This window comes from Dryobates pubescens, chromosome 30, assembly GCF_014839835.1.
Source record: "Dryobates pubescens isolate bDryPub1 chromosome 30, bDryPub1.pri, whole genome shotgun sequence".
Lineage (NCBI taxonomy): Eukaryota > Metazoa > Chordata > Aves > Piciformes > Picidae > Dryobates > Dryobates pubescens.
The window spans coordinates 3,897,293-3,924,977 of NC_071641.1; the positions used below are offsets into that span (position 1 = coordinate 3,897,293).

Here is a 27,685-nt window from a genome sequence, read left to right on the forward strand (position 1 = left end):
TCTATGTGTTCCTGAATCCAGTTCCTGTCTGCCATGGTGTCTGGTCTGGGACTTCCCCAGTGCCTGTCCTCAGCATCAGCAGTGATGATGACATCGTTGCCATCAGGCATTGGGTTTGATACTGGTTTGTATCTATTTTTGTCTATTCCATTATTATTTCAATTAAAGCTCTTTTAGTTTTCTCCCCAGCCCATCACTCTCTCTCCCTAATTCCCTTTCTCTCCCATTTGGGAAGGCAGAGGGATTCGTGGAGAGCATTTGTCACAGATTCAAAGAATCACAGAATGTTAGTGGTTGGAAGGGACCTTGAAAGATTGCCAAGTCCAACTATCCTGCCTGAGCAGGATCACCTAGAGTAGATCACAGGAATGCATCTAAGTGGATTTTGAATGTCTCTATAGGGAGACTCCACAGCCTCTCTGGGCAGCCTGTTCCAGTCTTCTGTCACCCTCACAGAGAGAAAGTTTTTCCTTATTTTCATGTGGAACCTTCTATGCTCCAGCATGCACTGTTGCTCCTTGTCTTATCATTGGACATTAGTGAGAAGAATCTGGCTCCATCTTCCTGACATTCGTCCTTCATATATTTATTAACATTAATGAGGTCACCCCCTCAGTCTCCTCTCCTCCAAGCTAAAGAGACCCAGCTTCCTTAACTTTTCCTCATAAAGGAGGTGTTCTACTCCCTTCAGCATCTTTGTGGCTCTGCACTGGACTCTTTCAAGCAGTTCTCTGAGGTCCTTCTTGAACCGAGGAGCCCAGAACTGGAGACAATATTGAATAGTACTGGTTCCAGTACTGACCCCTGAGGGACTGCACTAGTTAGAGGCCTCCATCTATAGTCCATCCCATTGACCACAACTCTGACTTCTTTCCTTCAACCAGTTCACAATCCACCTCGCTACCTGACCCTCCAGACCACACCCTCTGTTTAGATGCAAGGATGCTGTGGGAAGTGGTGTTAAATGCTTTCCTGAGATCAAGACAAACCACTTCAACTGTACTGCCATCACCTATGCACCTGGTTATTCATCAAAGGCTATCATGTTGGTTAAACATGACTTCCCCTTGGTAAAACCGTGCTGACTGTTCCAAATGACCTTCCTATCTTTGATATGCCTAGAGGCATATCAAGGTGGGTCAGTTGGTCCATCATATTTCCAGGGATGGAGGTGAGGCTTACCTCCTCCTTCTTGGCCTTTCTGAAAACTGGAGTTACAATTGCTTTGCTGCAGTCCTCAGGCACCTCTCCTGTTCCCCAAAACTCACCAAATATGATGGAGAGTGGCCTAGCAATTACTGTCACTTGTCTAGTGGCCAGCTCAGCTCTAACCCATGACTTTCTTCTGTTGAATACATTTATGTCAAAAGCCCACTGTAATTACCTGGGTTAAGATGGGGAAGATTGATGCATATACTGCTTTTATTTCTATTTGTCCAGTATCTACTAGCTCAGTCTAAAATCACTGAATGGTACACCTTTGTTCTGTGGGAGTCTGGGCAAGTTTTTCATTTTCCTTGTTGTCATTGCTAGCTTTCTGTTTCTCCTTCATGCTTGAAACGGGTGACAAGTGATTGATCACTTCCTGCAGAATATCCTTATTTTCACTAGGAGGAAGATTGCTAAAATAGTATTGAGGTACCAGCTCCATGAATCTGGTGAGGAAATAAGACAAAACATTGTTACTTTTTTAATGGATAGAGAAATAAGGCAAAACATCTTTTTTTTTTTTAACTGAGTTTTGAAGTATTTGAATAGTTATTTCCAAGCTTAGATAAAAGATGTCAGCAAGGTGTTGATAAGTACAGCTACAAAGAGGGTCTCAACTCAGAACCCAAACATTGCAAGGTGTAAGAGCAGTTCATGCTTTCAGTCGATTTGCAGTTAATATTTTCTCTCTACACTGGGGGTGATTGTCCTTTGGTTCTCAGTGCTGCAGATTGCATTAAACAGCAATGTTTTCTGGATTTGAACATATTTTTTCTTCAAGAAAATTATGAAAAGGGCTTTCTCATAAACACTGGAAATAGCAAAGGTGGGGCAGTGAAATGTATCTTTTCAGTGTAAAGAGTTTTTTGCAGAAGGAAGATTGTAGTCTTGAATCCGTAAGCAGTTGATATGAGATGATGTAGCTGGCTGGGTACATAAAACACGTTGAGAAAAAGATTGGCTGGAAAATAGCTTTTCAGGGAACGAAGACATTTCCAGCTAGATTAATCTGTGAGTACACTGCCATGTTAACTCTTCCATGGCTTTTGGTGGTGGTTTTCTTTTTGTTGTTTGGCTTTTGTTTGTTGTTTTTTTTGTGTTTGGGGTTTTTTTTCTGTGTATTTCACAAGAAACTTTTACAGCTTCTAACGTGTTTCTTTCACTGGATGAACTGATTACAGTTACAGTGGCAGACACTGAGATTTACTTCAGTACCCATACAGAACAGCCAGATTAGGGAAGAGGAAAGGCTGATTTACATGATGTTTTGGTTTGTATGAAAAGAATAGTGAGGGCCTGAGATCACAGTTCTTCCTTTTTTTCAATAGTTCTGAGCTCTAATGCAGTGTTCTGAGAGAAAATGAAGACATCAAGCAAACCTACACACACAGTGACAGACAACACTGGCAACAAAGAAATAACATCCCACATACATTCTCTAGTGAATGCAAAACAATATGAAAAGCAACAATTTCTTCACCTTTAGTGATGCCAGCTCCTTTTGCTTAGATAGGAAAATTTCCTCTTCTCTATGCCTGTTTTGCTGGCTTTATTTTCTTTTAAATCCACACCCATACCTAGTCAACCTGTTATGCTTGGAGTGCTTTCTCAACAGAACCAGAAGACAGCATTATGGAATTATTTTGGTTGAAAAAGACTTTAAAGATTATAGAATCCAACCGTTATCTGACTATGAGGGCTGGGGCTAAACCATGTCCCTCAGCACCACATTTCTGCCTCTTTTAAACACTTTCAGGGATGGGTACTAAACCATCCATGATATCTGTGTTTATGACAGAGATAAAAGAAAAAGAGAAGACTTCTCTCTGTACACACACCCCCTTACCCTCTTTCTGTCTTAGCTTGTGCTATTGTGGTAGAGGTATGAGTGAAGAAAGAGTTTTATCATGGTTTACTTACAGATCAGGTGATATCTCGGTGACGACCCTGATGGAATTGTCTTCTGCTATATTAAACTCATGGAATAAAACCCACTCAGGAATTCTTCTGGTGTTGTAATAGGATGAGAAAGGATGAAGCTGGGCCACTTGTCTGTGTGTTAACATTAAGTAGTTTCCTGAGCCATCTACATCACGAGCAATCTAAAAGAAAACAGTCATTCATGACTTAATTGAACGCAGAGATGCATAGATCAGTGTTTGCCTAGCATATTAAACTTGTATTCAGATACTTTGAACTAGAAAGTCTAAATCTCTTCCCAAATTTCTGTGGGAAAACCAGGGAGTGGATTTTATAAAATGAGAGTGAAAGAAAATGTCCATCTGTATATTTGAAAGGAAACCATCTGCAACATGTGAGGGCAGGCTTGTACAGTAAATGTCTGAATTTGAAGGGTCTGTGAAAAAGAGCTGTGTTCTTGAAGAGGTATGAGGCTAAAATACAATGTGTGGCAGGGCACAGTGTAGTATGGAGGGGTCAGTCGTGTTTTTAGGTGGAACATAGTGATGAGGAGGATGTTTTCAAGTGGTAATAAATCATTCTTGTTTGTAACTACAGTACCTCTCACTTGGGATGAAGAAAGCTGTATATTATATATACTAAACATATTGAACAAGCCAATTCTCTGTTTCCAGTGTATTTTCACAAGAACAAAAAGGAAATAATGTCTGAGAGAATATTAGAAGTCAAAAAATTTGTTTGGGTAAAAGAATTATTTGAGTGAGACGCACATTGGCAGTTCTCCTCTTGCAGGGAAGTGTGTGGACTTCCAGCTGTCATACCTGAATCCCAGAGAGAAGATTGGAATTGGCAGAAGTGTTTTATACACTGTGGAAAAAACAACTCAAGAGGTGTAACTACTTAAGATCTCCGACAGCATTCTATATGACAGAGCAGTAAGAGGAAACCACAGTATTTTTCCTTACATGCATAAAGTAACCAGATAAAAGAGCTTTCTTAATGTTCAGAGTATTTTCTTTTGATCCAAAGTGTGGTTCTGAAACGGGAAGTTCAATGCGCTTCATAATCTCCACTAGTTCAGCTCTGATGATTTCTGCCATCTTCAGTGCAGAGCAGCTTAGGAAATAATGACGGCACCATTTCTCATTACTGTAGTCTATGGAGGAGAAAAAAAATGGGTTTGGCTGAAAGCAAAGTCTTGCTGATGGGTACTACCCACAGAGATAGTGCTCCATAAAGTGCTCTTTGACTGGTGCAATAGATTAAAACCATTTTGGAGTGAGTAGCTGTGTCAGAGCTGTGCAAAATTCTGATAACAAGAGCTGTGTGGGACAGTTTAGGCTCACTGCTGTTGCTTGTAGTGGGCAATATTTCATAGCCTTACTTAGTTTTGTAGAATTTTATCTTCCTGAATAAAACTACTCAAAATGCCTTATTTTGCCTGCAATAGCTGCAAAAGGAATGAGTAGCAACTCTATTTTCAGGCTTTCTGGATTCAGGCTGGAATGTGGAACTGAAACCCCATGAGCAGTGCTAGGATGTTGCATGCTGGTAAAGGGCAGGTTCTCATGGAGCTTTCTTCAGCATGACTGCACATGAAACTCTCCTGTCCCAGGTTCTTATTTAGTATGGGCAAATCTATCACTAAGTACTGGACTCAGGCTAAATAAACCTGAGTAGGGTGTCTGAGCACAGGAAAAAGCTATGAAAAGTTTCTGTCTGCTGTGCAGTTCTCTGACTTTTATTTGCTTTCTTGTAAAGACAAACTTTACTACTTTCTATTTTTTCCCCTTAAACTTTCCTTTTAGTTGACATCTATCAGAAAAACACCAGTATTGTTACGCTGCTGAGGGAACTGAGTCCCTTCCTCAACTGTATTTATGTAATTTCCCATCTTAAACATGGTTTGTGTGCTGTTACAGGAGGAACCATAAGTCTGGTTTTCCACAGAGTCACTTCAAATGGCAATTGCTCCAGTGCTTATGGATATCTCTTGGCTGAGGTGTGCTCTCCTAGGTAATTTTCAATTAGTTAAACTAAACCTGACGTTCATTTGCAATGGTTGCTATCTTAGGTTTCTTCCTGTAAATTACAGTCACAAAATCACAGCATGCTGTGGGTTGAGAAGGACCTCTGGAGACCATCTAGTCTAAACCCCCCTGCTAAAGCAGGGTCCCCACAGCATTTTGCCCAGGATCACAATATCCAGGTAAGTCTGGAATCTCTCCAGGGAAGGAGACTCCACAACCTCTCTGGACAGCCTGCTGTCACCTTCACAGGAACTAAGTTATTCCTCATGTTCAGGTAGAACCTCCTGTTTTCCAGTTTGTGCCCATTGCCCCTTGACCTGTCACTGGACACCACTGAAGTGAATCTGGCCCCATCCTGTTGACCTCAACCCTCTAGATATTGACCAGCAATGAGAAGATCCCCTCTCAGGCTGCTCTCCTCCAGGCTAAATAGCCCCAGGTCTCTCAGCCTTTCCTCCTCAGAGAGTTGCTCTTCAGCACCTTTGTAGCCTCTGTTGAACTCTCTCCAGTAGTTTCCTGTCTCTTGAACTGTGAAGCCCAGAAGTGGACACAATACTGCAGCTGTGACCTCACTAGGGCAGAGTAGAGGGGGAAGCTGTTAAAAAAAAGGATGTCTGAACTATGCTTCTGTGACTTAATGCTAATAATGACTGTTCAGATACTAGCAGTTTTCCCCTAATTGATTACAATATGCTTTCTTCTGCCCAGTATGGGCACACTTACATTGATTTGCAGAGTTTGCAGTGGCTTCTTTGAAGGCGTTGAAGATGTTGATAAGAGTAAAGTGATCTCCTGCAGGGTGTGAGAATTTTCTCCAGCATGTAAGAGCAATCTCTTCTGTTCCAGGAGGTGAGTGTAAGAAGCAATTAGGAGCTTAGAGAAAAATCAAGCCAGGGGTTATTAAAGCACGTAGGTGCACGCACAAATAGTAACTCCACTGGTGCTTCTGCTTTTTTCCCTTCTCAGTTGCCTTTAATCTTCAGTGTGGGATTGCTGCTGAAGACCTGACTCTGTGGCATTCACTAAGGTTTTATTTATGTAGATGTTGTTTCAAACTCTTGTTTGGTTTGCAATGCCTAAATTTGCTCCTATATGTTGAAAACTGTGACTTGCAGTTCATTTAATTTCTGTTGTGGTACTGTGCTACATAATTGTGTCTTTTGAGATGATTGAGACTGTGCTTAATCGTTTAGACTTGTATGTGCCTCAAAATTTTCTCCACAAGTTGAGGTCCACTATTAATAATCAAGCCAGCTGAGGCATAAAACAAAGTTGTTCTATAAAGAGAACCCCTACGGTATCTTGGTGCCTTGTGGGTTCGTGTCCTTGCTGCCCAAGACTCCTCACCAGTTTCTGCACCCAAGATATTCCCTCTGGGTAAAGCACAATAATGCTATGCCAGAACTTTCTCTACAGGTGACTGTTGAGCATTAGAGAGTTGTCAAATATTGGTGCTGTGCCAGGGTGTGTCATAATATCAGCAGTATAATGCTATGTGATTAGGAGGCCACTGTGGAGGAAAGTGGGACAGCTTAGCCTAGTTGAAGCCAGCATGTAACAGTGAGACCTGAAAGAATGCCAATCTAGACCTCTTCTACTCTATCTGGTGGGATCTTGAGATGTCATGGTCATTGTTTGCTGTTTGAACTTCTGCAGTCATCTCCCTCTGGGTTATCCTAAAATCTTTTGTGTATCTTTGATGTATCAAGATTTCAACAGCAGCTTTGTTTTAAATATCTGGGGTTATGTGTTGGTTTGAAAGCTCTGTCTTGCCAAAGGGAAGAAGTTCTGTAGTTAACAGCTTTCTAATATAACTATTCTTCTTCACACCTCATGTGTCCAGTCTTTGGGGCCAGATGATTTGTCTCACAGTGCCTTGTAAGAACAGAGTGATCCATCAGGACAGAATAATTAATACTATAACATCCTTAAGGTTATGTTAGTTTTATAAAATGCATGAAGAAACAAGACCACAAAGTAATTCTTTGTAGGCCAGTATTGTTTATAATTAGAACTTCCCCTAATTTGCTGCTCCCATCTGCTCCAAATGTACATGAAAATGTGATAAGAAAGTTCATTTTAGGGACATTCTGTGTATGGTTTCTGACAAAAGGTTGGAAGCTAAAGAGGCAGCTGAAGCACTGAAATAGAGTGCTACTTAGGAATTCATTACTCTTGTTTTGTTGCATGCTTGAAGTCAAGACTTAAACAGCCAGAGATAGTCACTTACTTGAAGTCAGCAGGATGTGAATAACAAAAGTTTGCCTTTGGGTTGCCCTTGTGAACAGACTCTGCAAGAATCTACGTGGATTTAGCAGGTGGCACAAGCCATGCAGTCAGACCTTATTTACAAGTACCTGTTACCATGGCCGCGATGGTGAGCATCTCATCAACGCACTCAAATTCACACGAAGCCAGAATTGACTTTGACAGTTGGGGATCCAGGGGAAATTCTGACATAATAATTCCAAATTCAGAAAGGTTTCCATCATTATCCAGGGCTGCTAGATAATCAAGGTCTTCCAAAGCCTGCATCAGGCTTTCAGGGGCTAATAAAAAGGAAAGATAATTCAAGTTCTTGAGAATGGCTCCATTTAAATGGCTGTCTGAATTCTCATTATAACATCCAGCTGTATATTTCCTGTGTGAAAATAATCGAAACTGGCTTCTGTTGTTTGACAATGAGCGAGAAGAAAAAGTAATAAATGAGATGAATAAACAGATGAGAACACCGTGGAGGGAGGAGAAAAGGGGTAACAATTACAGGGCCGCAAATAACTTTGTTGTGTTGGTTTGGTTTGGTTTTGTGTGTGTGTGTGAGAGAGCAGTTGTTGTCAAAAGTCCAACCACAGTGCTGAATAATGTGCTGCACCTACTTCAGGTATTTTGTTGTGTGCATCTTCATTTTAAAGAGGTGGATGGCCACATCTGAGAGGTACACAGAAACCCTAGGAAAGAGGGTTATAACCAAATGTCAGTCACACACAGAAGCTACAGCTGTCTTATCATCCTGGCAGGTATTTGGAGATCTCTTGGTTTCTCACGATGTCAGAAGAAAAATGGGAATGTAGTAACAGAAAATTTCTCCCTAGCAATTTCCTATACTTTCCCACTGTATTAAATTAAATTTTCCCTGTTGTATGTTACAACTTCCACAGACAGAACTGAGAACAGCAAGGCAGAGCAAATGTGTGAATCCAGGAAAATAATTGGGTAGGCTGAGAGACAAGTTTGGGAAACAAAGGAGGAAATGCGTGAATTTGGGCTGCACAGTGATTAGGGAGCACGAGTATGAAATGGGTTGAACAGAGGAAAAAGTGAAAGATACAGTGAGTTAGAGTTTAGCATTTAAGATAGGGGTGTGGACAGTGAGAGCAGAGGAGAGCAAAGACTGAAGTGATAGCTTTTTATCTTGGGTGGTAGATGAACATAAGTGGAGATCTGCCAGTAGAATCATGGAATCATAGAATCAATAAGGTTGGAAGAGAGCTCAAAGATCATCAAGTCCAACCTGTCACCCAAGACCTCAGGACTACTAAACCATGGCACCAAGTGCCACATCCAATCCCCTCTTGGACATCTCCAGGGATGGTGACTCCACCACCTCCCTGAGCAGCACATTCCAACGGCTATCGACTCTCTCTGTGAAGAACTTTCTCCTCACCTTGAGCCTAAACTTCCCCTGGCACAGCTTGAGACTGTGTCCTCTTGTTCTGGTGCTGGTTGCCTGGGAGAAGAGACCAACCCCTCCTGGCTACAACCTCCCTTCAGGTAGTTGTAGAGAGCAATAAGGTCTCCCCTGAGCCTCCTCTTCTCCAGGCTAACCAATCCCAACTCCCTCAGCCTCTCCTCGTAGGGCTTGTGCTCGAGGCATCTGACCAGCCTCGTTGCCCTTCTCTGGACACATTCAAGAGTCTCAATGTCCTTCTTAAATTGAGGGGCCCAGAACTGGACGCAGGACTCAAGGTGAGCCTAAGCAGTGCTGAGTGCAGGGGCACAATGACTTCCCTGTTCCTCCTGGCTACCCTATTCTTGATACAGGCCAGGATGCCACTGGCCTTCTTGGCTACGTGGGCACACTGCTGGCTCATGTTCAGTAGGGAGATTTGCTTCTTGAACACCAAGCTTTTAGGCTAAAATGGCACATATGGAGATTTTTAGGACCACTAGAGTACCAATTACTTAGGTATCTTCAATTAATTAACTTTTGCTCAATGATATACGAAGCTTACTCTGTAAGTCACAAGTCATAGGTATACCTTCCTCTTTCATAGATGAGTGTGAATGAAATCAACCCACAAGAAGTGACAATACAGAAAATAGCTTATGCACAGGGACACAAATACACCTTTCTCATCACTTATCTTTGCATCTCATCAGCTATTTTTTAACAGGCCAAAAGGTGGCATTTGCAGTAACTCTTCTGAACCTGTCAGCTGGATGGGAGTAAAGAACACAGGAGTCTGGCAAAGATGCTTCTTGCTTGTTAAGTATGTTGCTGGATTTCTCCTTTGGTATTGTTTTGCCACTATTTGTTTTCTTACATTTTTGCATCTTGAAGCAGCAGAAGACAGATTCAGCTTGTGTATGCCTTGGCTCTTTCACTATTACTGACTGCTTTTGGTAGATGGTGCCAGAGGAATATGAAGTGTTATTCTGCGTTTTTTGATTGTTTGAGTTTGGTTTGGGTTTTGGGTTTGGGTTGGGTATTTTTTTTTTTCAGATTTTGTAAAAAAAATTAGTCTGTGTGTTCTTTTGATGAGAAAGAAAGGTGTAATGAATTCAGACTCTCACAGCTTCAGTGATAAGCAAACCTATCTGAAAGGACAAGAGTCAACAAATCTGCTGTTAATGACAGTAGGTCCCTTGGGCAAAGCAAGCGTAGAAGAGCTTTATATGCAACCATGGTGGCTAGAGAGAGTGAACCTGCAAGCTGAGTGGAAGTTGTCAAGCCCACACTCTCCAAAAAGTAGTTGCTAGAGCATAAAAAAAGTTGGTGGAAATTTGGGAATTCTTGAAGTGTGAAGGCTTTTTCTCTGCCAGCTCCTTTCAAAGATAGATCTCTATTTCAGATCTTATTGAAATGGTCAATATCTTTTGTGAGTGCCAGTTCATTTAAATTCATAACTGCTCTTCTGTCACAGCAGCAACTTCCTCCTTATTCCAGCTTAAGGAACTGTTTGATATTTTCTCTCTGTTTTATGGGTAATGAGTTAAATTCTAGTCCCCTTGAAGCTGGTGGCAAAAATTCCACGACAGCAGGACTTGGCCTCATCCCCAGCCAAGCATACCCAGCACTGAGAAACTAATGACTGCACTGGCAGTTCTTCAGGCTTCTGTGGTCTGCTGTCAGTTTGCATATTAATGTCCAAAAAAATCTCTAAGTTAAAAACCCCAAAGCAATGCCACAGCTGCCCACATGGCCAGGGTGTATATTTGTTCTCATATGCATATTAGAAGACGACTAGAAAGAATTTCTTTCTTGAATTCATTATGAACAGGAACCTGTCCTTGGCAGGCTGCTTCTGCACCACAGAGATTAAAAGCAAATTTAAGCAAGCTGTGAGGAATTGGTAGGTCATACTTAGCCATGGCACCGTGCTTCAGGAGGGAACTGGGGTTGTTTAGACTGGAGAAAAGCAGGCTGAGGGGAGACCTTCTCACTCTCTACAACTACCCTGGAAGAGATTGGAGTGAGGTCTCTTCTCCATCATAACAGGTGATAGGATGAGAGGAAACTGTTTCTGTTTCCACCAGCAGAGGTTTAGGTTGGGTATTAGAAGAAACTTCTTCACTGAAAGGGTTCTCAAACACTGGAACAGGCTCCCCAGGGAGGTGGTTGAATCCCCATCCCTGGAGGTGTTTGGCATGGTTTGGCACCAGAATGGTTAGGTTAATGGGTAGACCAGATGATTTAACAGTCTTTTCCAGCCTAAGCGGTTCTATGGTTCTAAAAGTTAATAGGGAAGCAAGCAAGCACCTGTTGTCTATGACCCTTCTCTGTTACTAGTGTCTAAAGGAAACAATAGTTTATTAATTCCCCTTGCATGAGCTTTTACAGAACTTCTCCAAGCTGTAAGTCTGGTAGTGCTGTGACTTCACCTAATTTTAAAAAACTTCCTATTTGTTTTCAGAGGCAATCTCAGGAGTCTGTAAATTCCTGTTGAGCCTGTGAACCTGTTTCATTTCAGTATTTGAGTTCATCTTTTTGCCTGTACATGAGGGGGGCTTCTGTCTAGAGACAACATTTTGTTATCAGACAGATGAGGCTTAATGGGATAAAGGATGAGCTCTTGCAAAAGCTAAAGCATCTGAGAAGAAAGTTTAAAGAAATGAAAAGTTACAGCTAATGAAGAATGAGAATCAATGACAGAGAATAGATTTCAATAAAAACTATGATAAATCACAAGTACTGCAAATGTTTAGATATGAAAAGCTCTTATTGAAGGAACAGAAACCTATATTGTCTTAGGATGATTTCTAGCAAGCCAGTATCACGATTTTTCAGGACTGATTGCCAGCACCAACTGCTGCTGCCATCGAGGCAAACCACAATGCTTTGTGTCTTGACTGCTGCTTTCACATGAGCAAAGTTTAAAAGAAGCTCTCAAGATGTGTCCTGTGCTTTCAACAAGAAACTGTCACATCCCTGGAAGTTTAAAAGGTATTTCCTTATCTGACTTTTTCTTTCCCTTGCTTGTGTTCTTTGGTTACTTAAGACTGGGTTGCTCTGGCCTTGTTTCAGGAAATCTGACCAGCTTTGTATCAATACAGATCGCACTCCTGATCATACTTAGCCTTAGTAAAGAAAGTAACTAACTGCATGTTGTTGGCAGTGAAATTGTTTATCTGAAAGTTTCAAGCTGACTTAAAATGATGTTCTTCCTTTCACAGTTTTTGGTAGCATTGGCATGCACAAAGTAATGTTTCTAAAGGTAGCTGTGTCTTTAGTATTTTCTGTATCACATCCCACATGGCTGAACGTGGAGCCTTTAAGGTGTGATCAAATAAATACAAAAGTATTATTGTTACATAATGAAGCAAGTGATTTACACAAAGTTCTGCAAGAAATGGAGACAAGAGTTAAATGTAATTTTAATGATTTTTAATAGTCTTTTAATATTCCTATGGAGGATCTACAGGGCCTGTGTTCCAGTCTCCTACCCTGTGAAAATGTTGAGTATATAAAATACCTTTCTTCTGTTTGATCTTTTCTTTCCACAGGGGAAAAAAAAAATGTTGCAAAGTTAGAGCTGACTTTAGTGACAGGTGAAGGAATGTTGCCTTTAAAGAGCTGATTCACTGCCTGGCAATCCACAAGTTTTTCCAGGTTCTCTTAGGCTTAACAGCATGACGAGGTGCCAGAGTAATTACTGCAGGGAGAATGGCTCTGGAGAATGGTGTTTTCTGTTACTGTTTTTTTAAACATTGCTCCTTGGATAGCAAACTGAAGATATGGAGAAACTGACTGCCAATTTTTCTTCAAATTATGCAAAGATTTTCCTTCTGCAAGGACAAGCTTCTGTGTGCAGGTTTCATCTTGATTCTCTTTTCTCTCCCTCTGACTTCTGAGGTAGGATTTTTTTTATGAGTTTGCCATATGCTGAAGCCACCAAGTCTATAACTACTTTTTTTTTAAAGTTATAGTTGATCATTAAAAAAAAACTACTTTTCCAAACTCTTACTTTGCAGTCTTTCCATTTCCCCTTATGCTGCTTCTTCAGTCTTCCAAACTGCCTGGTAATGGTTTCTCCTGTGCTGCGTGCCAGTCAGGATAGAGGCTGACCTGCATTTTCTAACATAAATATACTAAGCAATATCCACACACCAGGGACAGCACTGTGGGCATGTCTTTTCATTAGGAGATAAAGGGTTGTTAGAGGGTAGAAGAGCTCTGCAGAGGGACCTTGACAGGCTGGACAGATGGGCAGAGTCCAACATGATGACATTCAACAAGTCCAAGTGTCGGGTGCTGCACTTTGGCCACAACAACTCCATGTGGTGCTACAGGATGGGGTCAGAGTGGATGGAGAGCAGCCAAACAGAAAGGGACCTGGGGGTACTGATTGACAGCTGGCTGAGTATGAGCCAGCAGTGTGCCCAGGTAGCCAAGAAGGCCAGTGGCAGCCTGGTCTGCATCAAGAATAGTGTGGCCAGCAGCAGCAGGGAGGTCATTGTGCCCCTGTACTCAGCACTGGTTAGGCCACACCTTGAGTCCTGCATCCAGTTCTGGGCCCCTCAATTTAAGAAGGACATTGAGACTCTTGAATGTGTCCAGAGAAGGGCAACGAGGCTGGGGAGAGGCCTCGAGCACAAGCCCTACGAGGAGAGGCTGAGGGAGTTGGGATTGTTTAGTAGTCCTGAGGTCTTGGGTGACAGGTTGGACTCGATGGTCTTTGAGGTCTTTTCCAACCTTATTGATTCTATGATTCTAAATGTAATCAATGAAATTCAGGAGTTAAACCACCAAAGAATCTACAAGTGGATCCGTGATCATAAATCTCCCATCAAGTAATCTCTGTTGAGCAGATCTTACATAGGCACATTAAGTTTCTGAGTTTTACAGTCTGTTTATAATAAAAAGCTACACAAACACATTTTTGTTTCTGAAAGAATTTGAAATGACCTGCATTTATATAACTCTTGATATTCTAGAAATGTATTCTCAAGAGGGCTATAATAGAATAGCTCTGAAATGTAGTGTTATCCATGACCATCAACAACTCTTTTACACTGAAAACTGTTTATGGAAATTCAGCACAAATGAAAAATCTAGAGAATGCTTTCACCTTGATTCCTTACAGAAATGTTATGTGGCTTCATCTCTATACTGATTTGAATAGTTTAAATAAGGAATTTCCAGTGATTTACAAAATGATGTAAAGGTGCTGCACTCACTGGGAAAGGAGCTCTTTGTCCCATGAAAGAACACAGTGAAGATCTAGCAGATTAACTGACAAAAATGTAAACACATCCCTGTGAGAGTGGCACACAAGTTCAGAGAGCATACTTCAGAACTGCAGTGCCAGAGACATTTTCAGATGGCTCATGAATTCTCAAAAGTGTCCCAAGTCTGATGCTTGAAGGTCTCTTCCAACCTGGTTTATTCTATGTATTCTATGTATTCATTTGTTCATCTCTTTTACAGCATGAACTAAATGCAACAGCTGTCAGCCTGACATGTTTGTTGCTTTCATAATGCAATAATGAATCAGAGTTAATCCAGGCTTTTTCCTCAGAGAGCAGGAGAAAAAGCCACTTGTGCATGTTGTTGTTGAGCACAAGTAAAATGTTTTACTGGTGCAGTTTTTGTTTCTTTACTTATCTCCTGCATGCTCTCTACCTCTTGTACAAGAAACAGGGATATTAGAAAGAAATTCTTTACAGTAAGGGTGCTGAGACAGTGGAACAGTTTCCCTAGGGAGGTTGTGGATTCCCCCTCCCTGGAGGTATTCAAGGCCAGGTTGAATGAGGCATATGCCATGTGCTTGAAAGCTTGACATGTTCTTTTGAGTTCTGTAAGTTGGTCTAATGCAATAACTAACTCCCCTTATAAATCTGCTAACTTCAGTAGTCCTGTTTCTTTCAGACAAATGTATTTCACAGCAGGTACTTCAAACTGCATTCTGAGACTATGAGCTTTATAGTCATCTCTGGGGAGGTGTGCTAGGAATATAACCTAAGTGTTAGCAGAGAAAAGGTTTGTTGCCCACTCAGATGTGGGAAGAAGAAAGCCCCCAGGCAAAGAAAACCAATGCAATCTGTCCTAGGGTAAAGGAAGAGCTGTACTAGACAATTAAAGCAATGTTTGAAATGTTTAATCATGGGAGGCCTTAAGAGGGGAAGGAGACCAGGAAATTGTGCAGACTTTCTCCTTTCAGTGGACTGCCTACAGCAACTGTAGGATTTTTCTCTTTGTTCAAACAGCTTGCCTAATATTTCTCACACAGTTTCAGTAATTCCTCAAGCCTTTCAATACCTTGACCTTGCACTTTTGATCTAGCTAGCCAAAACCTTTCCATATTCGATAAGTTCATCCAATGCCTTTACAATTTTGTACACATCAGCAGGATGCTTTCTTCAGCTCCATTTCCTCAAAAATACAGACAAAACTTAGAATCCCTGCATCTGTGAAAGCCCTTAAATGCCTCCAGCATTTCATTGTCTCTGAATTCTCTCTGAATTCTCTCTGAATTGTCTGCATTGTGCCTTTAAATGAAAAAAAATGCAGAGTGCTTTTCCTAATGTAACTTCACTAATTCATTCTCCAATTCAAGGACAACTTTCTTCATATCCAGTAAAAGCATTAATATGGTTTAGAATGTTTTTTTTTTTAAAGCTGAAATATGTCCTATATTTGAGTGGAAGCCAACTGTCTTCCACAACCATTTCCCATGAAGATTTCAACACAAGTGACCCTCACAAGGCCAAAATACTCCCATCTGCATCAGTCTTCAATCATTTACCACTGGCTTTTCCACATTTCCCCCCCCCCCCCCATTTTTCACATTTCATAGTTTCTTTAGGCATATTTCTGCTAAGCAGGCAGAAAAGGGAAAAGTAGAGTGAATTATTCTTACATATCCCACTTACAATGTATCAGAACATCCAACAGTGGGAACTGAATTCTGTATTACTGGTTAATTACACTGCACAACACGCAGAAGGCAAGTGATGATTCTTATTTTCTGTCTGTGTGTGAAGAAAAAGAGGATAATATAAGAATTCTTCCTATTTGTGTTGGAAAGTATTCTAAATGAAGCTACTGAGAGGTCATATGATTCCCAAACCAGTGAAATCTGTTCTATTACCCTCACCTTAAGGGTAAACAACAGCAAAATTGGGGTGTTTTGTTAGGATCAGAACAAAGAGTATCCTTCTGTAGAAAAAGCCCCAAAATATGAAGTCAGAAAAATGAACAAGCAGCCATTTCTTCACACTCTTTTATCTCAAAAGTCAGAGTAGTCCCTTTGTAGTATTGAAAGTTTATTCAGGTTTATTGTATAATTATTGTCCCTAAGTAACAGCTTATTATAAATTTGAGGTGGGAGATGCAGGAGGATAAGAAGAAATCTGATTTCCTCCAAATATATCTCCTAGGTAACAGAAGCAACTTATATTTTGGCTGTAAACTTTTGATTAAATGAATATATTTTCTTAGATATCTGTATGGTGCCTTGTACAATGGGACACAACTTTTCTTTGTGGGTTGCAGCCAAATGATATGAAACCTAGATGAGAAGATATTTGCCATATTAAAAAAAAAAAAGGTGATAATTCCAGTTGCATTCAGATACTTTAAGTTCTTTCACAGAGCAAACAGTTCAGAGATAGTGACATTTTTCCTAAGTATAGCTACTGCATTGTGAACTGTTCGGGCAGGTAAGTGGTAAAGGCAGTGTCAATATTATTACAAGTTCTTCAGGCAAAACCAGTATTTTGAATAAACAGGACCAAAACAACCTTTAAATAACTGCCATAATAATAATAAATATATGGAAAATTGATAGTTCATCATTACCTGGCCTGGTTATGAAGTCACAGGGTCCAAAGCCTGCTATATCCATCCTCTTGAGGAAGAGAACCATGCTTGTCAGGTTTGACTCCTGTATCTTGGCTGGCAGATGTTCTTTCATTTCTTTGTGTGTAAACTCTTCAGGATACAAGCAGAAGAGTTTTCCTGGAAGATAATTCAGGAAAATTACCTTTTATTTATATATTTTTGCGTTGTACACACGGATTCTGCTAATAATTTGAGCTAATGGATTGAAATTTTGAGCTCATAATTCTACCTGATGAAGACACGCCCAGAATTTGCTTATGCATCTCTGCTTGACTTTTGCTGATGGGCTGCGTTATAACAGAGTCTGCTCTGATTCTAGGATTGTACACCTTTAAATGAAAGAGATATTAAGCATCAGATAAGTTAGTGAAGGCTACAAAAAATATTAATGGCCTGTATTTTTGCCTGGATCATTTTGCAGAAAGTGTAGCAAGAGTCTCATTTCTTTTTCTGTTACGTATTTCATCAGCTTGGAAATGAGAATAGTCAGCACTGTGGTACATGGCAGACATGCTGTGCAATAACTCTGTAAGTATACACCAAAATAAATGTCTTTTTCTGGAGAAATGTACCTTACTAAGGCACAAAATGTATATCTACAATATCATCAAGAAAAGCACCAGAAAAAGATTATTTCTTCCAGCTGCAGCATCCCAACATTGTCTGATAACATTTTGTTCCCTAACTCCCATTTTTTTTTGTCTTAATGCTGAAATCTGTCAATACAGTGCAGGAGATAAGGACTGTTACACAGGGGTACAGTGCCCTGTTTTATTTTTTACTTAGTTGTACTTAGGGCTGCAAAGATGCAGAGGGGACTAAAGCATCTGTGTGAGGAGAAGAGGCTGAGAGACCTGGAGAAGAGCAAAGGGAGAGGGAGGAAAAGTGGGAAAGAGGACAGTGCCAGGCTCTTGTCAGTGGTGTCCAGCGACAGGACAAGTGGCAATAGGCACAAACTGGAACACAGAATTTTCCACCTGAACATGAGGGAAAGCTGCTTTCCTGTGAGGGTGCTGGACCCCTGGAGCAGGCTGTCCAGAGAGGTTGTGGAGTGTCTTCTGAAGAGATTCCAAACCTGCCTGGACATGCTGTGGGTTACCATGCTTTAGCAGAGGCATTTGGGTAGATGATCTTCAGAGGTCCCTTCCAACCCCTACCATTCTGTGATTCTGAGATTTTGATGAAAATTAGGAGCTCACAAGATTCTGAAGTGTAGGGCAAGACATAGAATATCTGGGTAAGGCAACATTCTAATCATATAATGTGAATCAAGTGTCTACTTTAAGCAGGGGTTCAGTAAATAAATAAAAAACGATCTGGACAGGGAGATGTTTACTTATGGCTGTACTCAATGATCTTAAGGTCTTTTCCAACCAGGTGATTCTATAAAATGTGCTTCAGTGCAGGGGATAAATTTATTTTCCTCCAGGTAAGTGTTTATATATATCCTAACTGCCAAGACTTACGTGGGACTTTTTTCTGTACAAAGCTTTGCCTGTTCCCTCTGCGTTCAACTGACTTTCAGCCATGTAGTTTATGAATTGGAACTGCTGAGGAATGAATATGAAAGGACTAAACTTCAGCTGTTTGGAATAAATAGTTGAATTAAGGGGTAAAAAATTGATAGAGGTGATATGATGGCCATCAGGACTGTGCTGAAATTGATTTGGTTCCCATTGCTTCCTATTTCTGAGTCACAGAAGGGGGTTGGAACTAGATGAGCTTTAAGGTCCTTTCCAACCCAAAACACTCCATGATTCACAGAACTTTACTTTGGGCTTCAGATTACTGTGGAAACAAGATTCATTTCTGTCATCCAAGACAACTGTAGTTTCAGAAATAAGTTGTGCATGACCTAACTGAAAACTGCTTTTAGGCTTTTGCTCATTTCACACAAAAGTATGACAATTATGTTTTGCTTGACTTGAGGCCGAGTCACATAAGCCCCCACATAAGAACCTTTAGAAGTGACAGTGTTAGAGTTTTTTGGAGTGAAAATGAAAGGTGATGGGAGTTCCCAGGCTTTTGCCTGAAATACTTTCAAGGCTTATCAAAGATTAATGATCCCTGACCCAAAATTTCAGGAACACTTAACTTCAATTTGGTGATTTCATTCTCCATTATAGAAAGAAACTCTATTATATTGTTTCTCTTGCCTCTTACTGGCATTATTTTGACTAGCAAAACAAATAGGACAGCTACAAAGCTTAAGACAGTTACAAGTGCAGCTTTCCAATTCATGTTAAGACTTGCTCCTACACAGTTGCTCATCATTTAGGACATCAGTTTTGTACACATGAGAGAAGCAAAAGATAAACAAGTGTTTGCAGCTGCACTGGTCCTTCCCAGGATGGGTTGGAAAAGAACTGAAGACAGACAAAAGGTCAGAGATTACTTTGATAAGCTGCAGCATTTTGAGATGTTTGAGTGGAAACACGTATCCAGGAGCACGAGGAGCTTTAAAAAGGAATGCCCTTTGAGAGCATCTCTTGACATTGTATGGTCTGTGGCACTGATTACTAAATTGTTAAACAAGAGATGAGATTACTTCTTTTAAACCAGGTAAGCTGCCAAGAAATGGTTATGTTTTGCTGTTCCTGTAAGATACTGAAGAGATAATTATGACCAATAGGCAAAAAAATAACATAAGGTATAGTTTGCAAATGAAATGGCATTGGTTTGGTACCCAAATGAGTGGCACTTCCAGCTGAAAGTGTTTATCTGGCTTTAGAATCTTTAAAATAGTGTTTCCTGTCTGAATTTAGGAAGTAATTGTGTTTTCTTTCTTGGTTTTCACATGAGATGCCCCTGAAAGTTAGATTTTGTTAATTTGAATGTTAATATTATAGAATCTGACTTATGAAAACCATAGACAAATATTTGATCCTCTAGAAACTATTTGCAACAATCTCTTAGCTGCACATTTTCCATTCCCTCACCCTGAAAACAACCCTTAGGCATAGCTAATTTTTGGTCTGCTGATTCTGGTGAGCTTCACTAACCTTTCTTCTCTCCACACCAACATCAATAACAAAGGTTACATTTTTAATCCAAATCAAAGATTCTCCAGAGCTTGTGGTGAGTAGCACTTTTCTTCTGTATTTCTGGCAGCATTTCTGTTTGTCTTGGTTGGCTTTGGGAATAAGCTCTTGTTTTGTGGGGTATAAAGGAACTGGAATGAGTTCTCCAAGGTCAGGGTTTAAATTGGACTGCTCCTGTCTGATCATTTGGTAAGCTTTTTCAATGTCCTGTAATCAGGAGAAAGAAAATTTATTTCCTCATGAGCATGAACACCAAATATCAACATTTAATTTGAAAGCAACTGGGTTTTTGTAATTCTGAAATGAATTTTAATTACATATCAAACTATAACAACCTTTAAACCTTACATAATTAAAGAGGAAAAAGAAGGGAACAGAATGATGTATGAGGATTTACTGGCTCTATCCACTGACTATAGACAAGGGAAAAGCTGGGCTGTTTTTTGAGAAGTCTGTTTCTCTTCTGCAGTTTTCAAAACAGTCTTCTCTAGCTTTAATTTGCTCCAAACCCACCTCTGTTATGCAGATGTGCAAAAACAGAGCACAGGAATAGCAAGGCTGAAAAATTATGAAGTGGTCACAAAACTTCACGTGTGTAGGACATTTAGGATGCATCCATATTAGTGGCTTAGTACCAGTTTGGTGAGAATTTGTTTGTGTGTGTAGGGCTGGGAATACTGTAGCAGGTACTCATATACTCCACTGGTGTGCCCAAAATGCTTTCTCTTTTGTTGGAACCAAAGTTATGAACATGGTATTGTCCTCTGTGGGGTGGCTTTTTCTGTGCACGGTGCACTCTGGAGCTGGCAATGAGGGACCCTGCACTGATGGCCAAGGTCAAGGACTGCTCCTGCAATCAGAACAGATCAAGTAATTGTCTTCTCCAGTCCCTACTGGCCCCATCATGAGAAGGGCTAAAATGGCAGAGCCCCTTTTTGGCTCACTTTGGAAAATACTGTGATGGTCTTAGTCTAATTAGAATACCTTAGGAAAATCAAAGTATGCAGAAATCCTCCTACTTTACCTTAGTTATTATATTTAAGAAGCTATAAGTCTGGTAAAGGTTTTTATTGTTTTGTGTTGTTTGATTGGGTTTCCACCACCCCCCCCCAATGATTAATAAAATCTATGAAGAACTAATATAATCAATAAAATGTCCCTGCACTCTACTAAAGGAATGTCACCTTTAATTTCTAGGTTTCATTACTACTTCATCTCCTCCTGGGTGAAAATTCACAGAAGGTTGTTCTGTGCAGTGCAATTTTTCACAGGAAGAGTGGTCAGGCATTGGAAAGGGCTGCCCAGGGAGGTTGTTGAGTCACCAACCCTGGAGGTGTTTAAAGGTCATTTGGATGTAGGGCTTGGGGATGTGGTTTAGGGGTGAACTTTGTAGAGTAGGGTTATCAGTTGGACTTGGTGATCCTGAGGGTCTTTTCCAACCTGAATATTCCTGTGATTCCTGTAATATAGTCCTAAATTCAGTGGTAACCTATTAATTATAATAGGAATTTTTGGTAGTTTTTTAAACACAAAATGTTTATAAATAAAATCAAATTTTAGCAAGGCATTGAAATTCTGAAGATGTCCAGAGGAAGGCACTGAAGCTGCTGAAGGGTCTGAAGAACAGGTCTTGTGAGGAGCAGCTGAGGGAGCTGGGGTTGTTAAGCCTGGAGAAAAGGAGACTGAGGAGAGATCTCACTCTCCACAACTAGCTGAAAGGAAGCTGGAGCCAGGTGGAGGTCAGCCTCTTCTCCCTAGTAACAAGTGACAGGACGAGAGGAAAGGGAGTCAAGTTTCACCAGAGGAGGTTTAGGTTGGATTTGAGAAGAAACTTCTTCTCTGAAAGGATTCTCACAGACTGGAAGAGGCTCCCCAGGAAGGTGGTTGAATCCCCATCCTTAGAGGTGTTTAAAAGATGCAGAGACGTGGTGCTGAGGGACATGGTTTAGCACCAGCCTTGGGAGTGTTAGAGCATGGTTGGATCTGATGATCCTAAAGGTCTTTTCCAACCAAAATGATTCTGTGACTCTGAAATGAGACAACATGTTGGCAGTGTCTGGTGTCTTAGATACTGGCAACGAGTTCATACAAAAATGCAGATATAAATTGTTTCTTGATTCAAATCAGAAATGTTGGAATCAGTTAATAACTTACTTGTTCACAGGCCAGGAAGATCACAATGTTGCCCTTCTCTTTTGTGTGGTGTATCTCAAAGAGCAGTCTCAGTGCAGACAGAAAGTGGTTGTTCTGAATGCTGCAGGAGTATACAACTTCTGCACGGTGTTTGTTTTCCACTCGTATGAAGGGGATGCTGCCATAATAATTCAGCAGTTTGCCCAACATGTGAGGTGCAGTGAGTATTACCAGCCTCAGTTCTGGTCTTAATATCAAGACATTTTTAAGAAGGCCGAGTAATGCATCTGTTGCAGTGGTTCTTTCATGCACATCATCCAAGATGACGACACCATAATAGGTCAGAAGAGGAGCAGACATCATTTCCCTTTGTAGCATGTCATCTGTACAGTATCTGCAACATACAAACAGAAAACTCCACACAATTCCTTGGGACTTGATTGTAAGGAATTACTTCAGGGTCCTGGGGACAGCTTGGTGCTCTCTTCTATCAGAAAGATTTGTTAAGAATAGAGACCCTATTTTGTGGACAGTGCCACAGTCTCAACTACTTGTTTAAATCCTATCAGTAGCTAGAAACTCAGTGTAATTCAACAGCACTAAATGCACTCTGGTTGGAAGGATGCTCTGGAGAAAAGAAGAAATACTTCTGCCCTAGAATCATAACTGATATTGCCTTTCATCTCCCAAACTACCTAAGCATATTGCATGCCACCACCAGTTCTTGAGCTGGGAACTAATAGCTCTAGATAATGAAAGGGTGTACACATGCACTTGAGGCAGTGCCAGAACCAAGGTGCGAGATGAAATTGTACCATAAACCCCTCCTCACTTTTATCTCTATTATCCCTGCTACTGAAAGGGTTTTTTAAACTATAATATTTTTTTCTGTGTTACTCAGCAGAACTTTGAATTCTTGAAGCAGCTGTTGATGTGTAAGAGGACAGAATTCGTCCCCCTCTAAGGAAGATGTTCTGCAGGATGAGGTTGAAAATTCTCCATGAAAGAGAAAGGACATGCAAAAGGAAGAGTGGCTGAACTAGATTTTCAGGAGTGGTGAGTAATCTCTTTTCCACTGGGGATCATTGACTGGGAAAAAGGATTTTGATCTATATTTTATAATTTGTGCCTTGCCATATTAAGGGACCAGTGAAAATAACTCTCTTAACTTCAAGAGAGGCTCAAAATCTGAATCTCTGTCTTGCTGCTGTCGCCTGTCTGTATTTAAATGCATTTCTTAGCTCCTAAATACTTCTTCCCCCCTCATTGTTACTCAATATACCCTTTTTGCAGCCATGATTTTTGGTTGCTTTTAAATTCCAGCTTTGTATTGTGATAGATTGTCCCACATTCTCTTTTGGTAATGAGCATTGCTGTACTGGAAAACAGAGAAAGAAAAAGGTGGTTAGTGAGGTACTTAATGAAGTTTTGCACAGATAATAACCTCTCTCACTTAAGTTTTTACTACAGTTTAGCACAGAATCATAGTGTAGTTCGGGTTGGAAGTGACCTTACAGATCATCTGGTTCTAAACCCCTGCCATAGCAGGGACATCTTCCACTAGACCAGTTTGCTCAAAACCCCTTGAACATTTCCAGGGACAGGGCATCTGCAATTTCTCTGGAGCAACCTGTTCCAGTGTTTCACCACCCTCACTGTAATGAATTTCTTCCTAATCTCCAGTCTAAATGTACCCTTTTCCATCTTAAATCCATTCCCTGTCATCCTGTCACTACAAGCCCTAATATGCCCCAAATCCTTCTCCTCAGGAATATCTCTTTCAGGCCTTTTACAAAATTCCTGGTATCTGCATTTAAAAATATTATATATAATTTTATAAATTAGTGTTGGTTGTTGGGGTTTCTTTGTTATTGTTGTTGCCATAGTATATGTAAACATCTTTTGCAATTATGACAATGTTAGTTGTCTTCCTGACCATGTTAGTTGTGCAATAAAGACCTAAGGACTGGAGCGCTGTCAGCTGCAAACTTGCACTTGACAAAGGGCTGTAAGCCACAAATTTATTAGAAGGAACTGAAAACCAACCAGACAAACCTCAGGATGGTTTCTGTTGTACAGCAGCTTTCAAATGGAATGGAATACCCCACTTCATGGCCAACATTGACATCCATCTCATCAGCTACACGCAGAGCCAGCCACACTGCAGTCTGCTTGTGTACCTGGGTGCACACGACTACGCCGTGTTGGTAGTGCATGGAAAGGCAGTACTCAGCACACCACTGAGGAACCTGTGAGTAAACAAGAAAACAGGTGGATTTGGTATTTAGCAGAGATTGTAATCCAAAAGAGGTAGACAGTGTGGAAGAACTAAATCAACCTGAGCACCCACTGCCTACTGATGGATGAGGTGCACCTAACACAGAAATTATCTGCCTTGATAAATGTCAAGCCCCAGAATCTGTTAAGTAGTCAAGAACTGGAGTGATTGGCTAGAATACCTGGGAATTTCTCAGCTGGACTCAGATTAGTTTGAGTATATTGCAGAAAGGACAGAATTAGTCCCTGGGGAACAGATAATATTTGTTGTATCATCCATAAGCATCTGCTGGTCGATCCCACAGTGCTGTTGTTGAGGGCTTCTCAACTGGCTGAATAGGAAACCTGCCAGTGCCAGGCACCAGGTGGCTGTGTATCCTTTTCATAGGAACAGAGAAAATTGATGTCTCTAGTTCAATATATGATCTCTAGTACTGTCCAGCATCAGAATCTCTGGCAGTATATGAGATACCGTGCAACAGCTTTACTGGGAGGAAAGCTTTCTCCTGATCCCAGTTATAAACAATAATATTATGGCTTATAGCACTTGCTTTAAAATTCTTCTCTGCTTCCTGTGGTAACAGACTTAGGTTATATACCACCACAGCTGAATTTGATATCCCTAGTGGATAATTAGGTGGTTAGAGTCAACTGAGATTTTATCTTCAGTGATGTCTTTTAACATGAGTTCTGTAAAGTAACTGTGTTCTGTTGGAAAAAAACCCACCTTTTACTCTTGGCTGAAATGAGGGAAAGATCATTACTTCTCCCTGAGAACAGCCCTACTGATTTCAATCTTTCATTCAATCCTTCATTCCTTGAGAACTTTTTTCACCTTCTCTTATGACCTGTCTGCGAACCACTGTATTTCTTTCCTGCTGTAGTGCTAACCAGAGCTACACCACGCTTTCCAAGCGAGCATATGCATTGAATCCAACACAGTCATTGCAGAGTTCACAATTTCCACTGGGTGTTCAATGGGTAAAAAGAGGGCAAAATGACAGTTCAGTCATTATTAAGGCAATAAAATTGTCCAAATAAACAAAACATCAGCCAGCCAAGTGTAGATGGAATCATTTATAGATCTACTAAAGCAACCTGAATCAACTCCTAAAGTATACTGCATTTAGATTTGACCTCACAGAAGAAAGTGGAAATACACTTGAAATTTCAGGAGGGAAGGATTTTAGCTGGTCCATTCCATAATACATTTGAAAGGATAGATCTGATAGGTTTTCAAGTAGAGCTTCTAGAATGGTTTGGGTTCCAAGGACCTTTAAAGGTCCAACTCGCCCTACAGTCAGCAGGGATATCACCGATTAGATCAGGTTGCTCAGAACCCTGTCCGAGCTGACCTAGAATTGTTCCAGGGATGGGACAGAGCTGATATTGTGATATACAAACGAAGCAAAAAATTACATACTGGCAGATACAATAATACTTAATACAGAATTTTTTAAGGTTTTCTGTATCTTTGATTCTGAACTTTAGATTGTAGTAGTTAATGTGTGTGTGGTCTTCAGTACTCAGAAAGGGCTTAATATTTGTGTATTTAATATTTAGTACAAAACCACTTGTAGTTTGTATTTATTGTTTATGACACTGTCACACAAATACAGTCTGAGAAGTGTTACTCTTGGGTACTCAGGGGGCTTACCCTGAAGCCCAAAGGACATCATCAACCAAGTAAAATGGCTTGTAATAAACATAGTGTCAATTGTCCGTGACTATTTGAGGAAAGTTAGTTAAATGTATGCTTAGGCATGTATTTTGAATCTGTATTTGACTGCATCAATCTTTATTCACTTCCCCTCTCCAGGTTTTAACGCCTCAGATTACAACAGATGGCTGCACATCTGCTCCTACTCTGAGAATGGCTAAACTCAGTGCAACTATGTGTACCACCACCACAGCTGGATGTCTTTCTACTGCAATCCCATACAGTGCTCAGCATAGTAACAGCCCACTCGTAACAGAAACCAGGGACTAGTTATAAATTTGGATGCTGATACACCTAATGTAAGGGGCAACTACAGTGAATAGTCAATTTAAGGCAAAAAAAATATGTTCTATTTCAAAACCATGCAATATTAGTAAAATAATAATAGTAACTCTGAAAAGTACAACATTAAACGTTCTAAAAATAATAAAAACACCCCCAACCAAATATGTTGTACTGACCTGGGAGCTCTTGCCAGTCTTAGCATCTCCTGACACAATCACAATTTGATTATGAAGCAAACTTTCCATAAAAGCATATTTCTCTTTCCATACTGGAAGCTCTTCTCTTTCTTTCATAAGTTTATAGTAACGGGAAGAGTAGGGCAAGCCATCAAAAGGATTAAGCTCTAAGTCTTCTCCACATACTAGTATTTCTTCTTCATCACCATCGCTGCCATCAAGTAATTCTGAAAAGCAGTGGATCTCTGGAGAAAAGGTCAAAACTTCCATTTTTTCTTACATGTATTATTCCCAGCAACCATACATTAGTAATGGAAGGAGTCCTTTGTGCACTGATCGCTCATTCAGGCCCCCGAAACCTGGGGAAAAGCATTTCTGCTTGCTTCAGGATTAGTATTTCCCAGCTCTTCAGTTTTGGGGTCCAGCTGGTGACTTTGTGATCTTTTGGTCAGACTTCAAGTAGTTTAGTAATGTGAATAAGCCTCAAGAAAATATATTTAAAAGATCATCCAAACTCTTCAAAACTGCAGTGATTAACTCAAAAACTGCTAAACAGAAGCTGAGCTGTGTTTTTGCACTTCAGCAGCATGTTAAGCCAGACCATGAGTACCAGACCACTGTTTGCTCTTGTCTCCACCTCGACCAGACTGGAAAATAATTGGGAAAGAGCATGCTGAGCCTGACCTTTATCACTCCCAGCTGCCGTGAATAGGAGGCTAGGGAGTGATTATTGTGACTGCAGGGATGGTCATGTGGCTGGCTAATCCCAGCACAATGAGCTTCACCCCTGGGTGCAGCAAAAACAGTGCAGGGGTGGCAAGTCCCATCCAGTTAACAGGACATAACTGCTGCTTGAAAGCATCCATCAGGAGGAGCCAGTGTGTTTATTGTATGTTACTTGTGGTGCTTTAGAAAGCCAGAGTAGTAAAGAGTCTTGTTATATACTCTGTGCATTAACTCTGCTTGGAAATCTTACAAGGCTGTAACAGCTTTTGCTGCAAATATACTAGATACATTAAAAAAACCAGCAGAGATGCCAATTCTAATCCTTCAAGGACACCAGGACTGGCCTGGAAAGATTGGGGAAGGAAAACTTACTGACATGAAGTAACTCCAACTCTTAGGACTCCACAGTAACAGTACTGAAGCTCCTAATCTTGACTGATCTGTACTATAGAAGAAATATTAAATAACACTTTTTGTTTTAGCTCCAGAGGCAAATGTCCTGTTGAGCAATGATACTGATAGTGTCTTGATGAACAGTCTCTGAGCACAATGCTGGTATGGTTTTTTTTCTGTACCAAGCTTTTTCTGCACTAAAGAATTAATAC

At 40.6% G+C, this 27,685-nt stretch overlaps 1 protein-coding gene across 1 annotated transcript; it reads right to left on the reverse strand.

The window, feature by feature from the left end:
* Nucleotides 1-1,462: 1,462 nt before the first annotated feature.
* DHX32 (DEAH-box helicase 32 (putative)) lies at nt 1,463-26,647 on the reverse strand. Its single transcript, XM_009907150.2, has 11 exons — nt 26,355-26,647; nt 23,952-24,145; nt 21,918-22,290; nt 19,725-19,970; nt 16,952-17,051; nt 16,681-16,839; nt 7,517-7,708; nt 5,883-6,032; nt 4,095-4,285; nt 3,130-3,311; nt 1,463-1,655 (listed from the first exon to the last, which is right to left on the reverse strand). Exons 1-11 carry the CDS (start codon nt 26,622-26,624, stop codon nt 1,463-1,465), a joined length of 2,250 nt encoding a protein of 749 aa, XP_009905452.2. The 5' UTR covers nt 26,625-26,647.
* Nucleotides 26,648-27,685: the final 1,038 nt, after the last annotated feature.